The sequence below is a fragment of the Nansenia antarctica genome, assembly GCF_963989245.1.
Source record: "Nansenia antarctica genome assembly, chromosome: 2".
Classification (NCBI taxonomy): Eukaryota; Metazoa; Chordata; class Actinopteri; order Argentiniformes; family Microstomatidae; genus Nansenia; species Nansenia antarctica.
Window position 1 is genome coordinate 1,433,398 of NC_137675.1, and position 2,500 is coordinate 1,435,897.

The following is a 2,500-nucleotide window of genomic DNA, read 5'->3' on the forward strand; positions in this document are numbered from 1 at the left end:
GCCTTTCTGAGTAAATTATGTTCTTCTAACTGGACCCTGGATTTGGCATAGATAATTTTTTCTTGTGATTACTGATGGATAGATGATTCACTTAGACAGATATATATATATAGTAAATCGATTTGCATGAAGGCTTCGGTTAAATGTAAAAAAAAAAAAGTTACGTTAAATCAAGTCTCGGACCGGCAGCCTTCGGAACTCGAGCTGGCTGCCTTAACCCCTGCGCCAGCCACACTGCTGTAATGCCAGCAATGCAAGTTGATAGACATACCTATTTTATTTGAGTTTTTACACTTTTTAATTTATTTATCTATCGATCTATCTATCTATCACACTTTCAAAATATCAAGTTATCTATCACACAATCAAACTATCTATCTATCGATCGATCACACTTTCAAAATATCAAATTATCTATCTATCACACAGTCAAACTATCTATCTATCTATCTCGTGTGAAGTGGGAACTAATATTTCCTAAAAGACACTTAAGGAACTGTCGTTCGGGATGTAGTTTCCGCCTGTGAGCCTTTTTTGACGCACGCATTACCTAAACCAGCCTGTAAGTCTGCTCGGGACCAGAATTACTCAGAAGGATTGGTTGCATAGCAACCAAGCAGCGAATTATTTGAGCCACATTGATGGAACCGACCGCAAGCTTATTTAAACCTGGATCAGAGTTAATCGCCTGGATCAGAGTTAATCGCGCATAGTGGAACGGGCCCCAGGTTGTCATTAATCAGTGGCAGGCTCTCAGGCCGCTGCATAAACATAAACACTGTTGTTGTTCAGAGACACACACACTTGTCTTCCAGAAGCTTCTCCACCTCCAACTGCTTCTGAACACACACACACACACACACACACACACACACACACACACACACACACACACACACTTGTCTTCCAGAAGCACTCTCCACCTGTAACTGCTTCTGAACGCCAGTAAAACTGCCTTCATGAATGATGAGAATATCCATCCTGATAGTCTCTGTATAACCACAGTATATGGCCCTGGCATTGAGAGTCTCAGAGTACAAGTATCTTGGTATCTGGATTGATCATAAACTATCATATAATAGTATAGTATCATATCTTTACATTTTTGGCATTTAGCAGACGTCTTATTCCAAAGCGACTTACAATCAATACATTTGACTACTAAGCAAGTGAATCATCAATCCACCATTCGTAGCAGGAAGAGTAATCCAGCTCAGGCCCGGGGACATTGATAGAACGAAAAACCTTCTTCTATCACCTTCTTCTAAACCTAGGGTTTTATTTAAATGTAACTTTAAAATGTTTTTATTTAGACACTGGAGAAACAGAGAAACAGTACAAGGGGGCAAATATAAGTTTTTAGGGGACACAGTAAAGGGGAAAAGCGAGTGTCTTCAGGAGACACAGTGCTGGGGGGTAGTAGATGTCTCAGGAGACACAGTGCTGGGGGGTAGTAGATGTCTCAGGAGACACAGTGCTGTGGGGCAGTAGATGTCTCAGGAGACACAGTGCTGGGGGGCAGTAGATGTCTCAGGAGGAGCATATATATTGATAAGCAAGCTGCGTCAGAAGGTCGGCTGTTTGGACAGAAACAAAGCAGAAGCAGTGGGGATTACTCACCCTGTCCATTGCGTTGTTGCAGTATTTTGGCTCGACTAGCGAGTTTGTGTTGTGATTCAACAACATTGAAACCGTGTTTCAAAAGAGAAAGTCTGAACGTTTTGATTGGTTGCCGACATGAGGACCAAAACACGTGTCACTCAGTTGTTTGGCAGTTAAAGACATTTGGCTACCATGTCATCTAATGCCCCCCCTCCTCCCCCTCCTCCCCCTTCCCTGTCTCCCCCCTACCCTTCCCCACCCTTCCCTCCCCCTCCCTTCCCTGTCTCCCCCCTACCCTTCCCCTCCCATCCCTGCCTCCCCTCCCTGCTACCCCCTCTCCCTCCCTCCTCCCCCCCTCTCCCTCTGCCCTCCCCCCCTCTCCCTCTCCTTTCCCTGTCTCCCTCCCTCCTCCCCCCTTCCCTTTCCCTGTCTCACCCCTACCCTCCCCCTCTCCCCTCCCCCTCCCTCCCCCCCTCCCCCTCTCCCCTCCCCCTCCCCCCCCTCCCCTCCCTCCCTCCCTCCTCCCTCCCTCCCCTCCCCCCCTCCCTCCTCCCTCCCTCCCTCCCTCCTCCCTCCCTCCCCTCCCCCCCTCCCTCCCACCCCCCCCTCCCCCCCAGCCTCCAACATGGTGTCCTTCTCCTTCGACGTGGGCAACGGCCCCGTGGAGCTGCTGGTGCGCTCGGCCACGCCCCTCAACGATGACCAATGGCATCGCGTCACGGCGGAGCGGAACGTCAGGGAGGCGGCCCTGCAGCTCGACCAATCGTATCGCGAGGTGCGGCCGGCGCCCACGCAGGGACACACGCGCCTGCAGCTCTACAGCCAGCTCTACGTCGGTGAGACACACACACACACACACACACACACACTATATACACACTATATACACAGTATATAC

At 49.3% G+C, this 2,500-nt stretch overlaps 1 protein-coding gene across 1 annotated transcript in view; it reads left to right on the top strand.

Annotated features, from left to right (window-relative positions):
• Positions 1 to 2,500, top strand: part of LOC308151786 (contactin-associated protein-like 2) — a gene marked incomplete at both ends in the record, with an annotated part of 58,240 nt that overhangs the window by 46,838 nt on the left and 8,902 nt on the right. Inside the window, one exon of the mRNA XM_080524686.1 lies at positions 2,220 to 2,438. Within this exon, the coding sequence (XP_080380812.1) occupies positions 2,220 to 2,438 (219 nt within the window). The remainder of the gene's footprint in view (positions 1 to 2,219; positions 2,439 to 2,500) is intronic.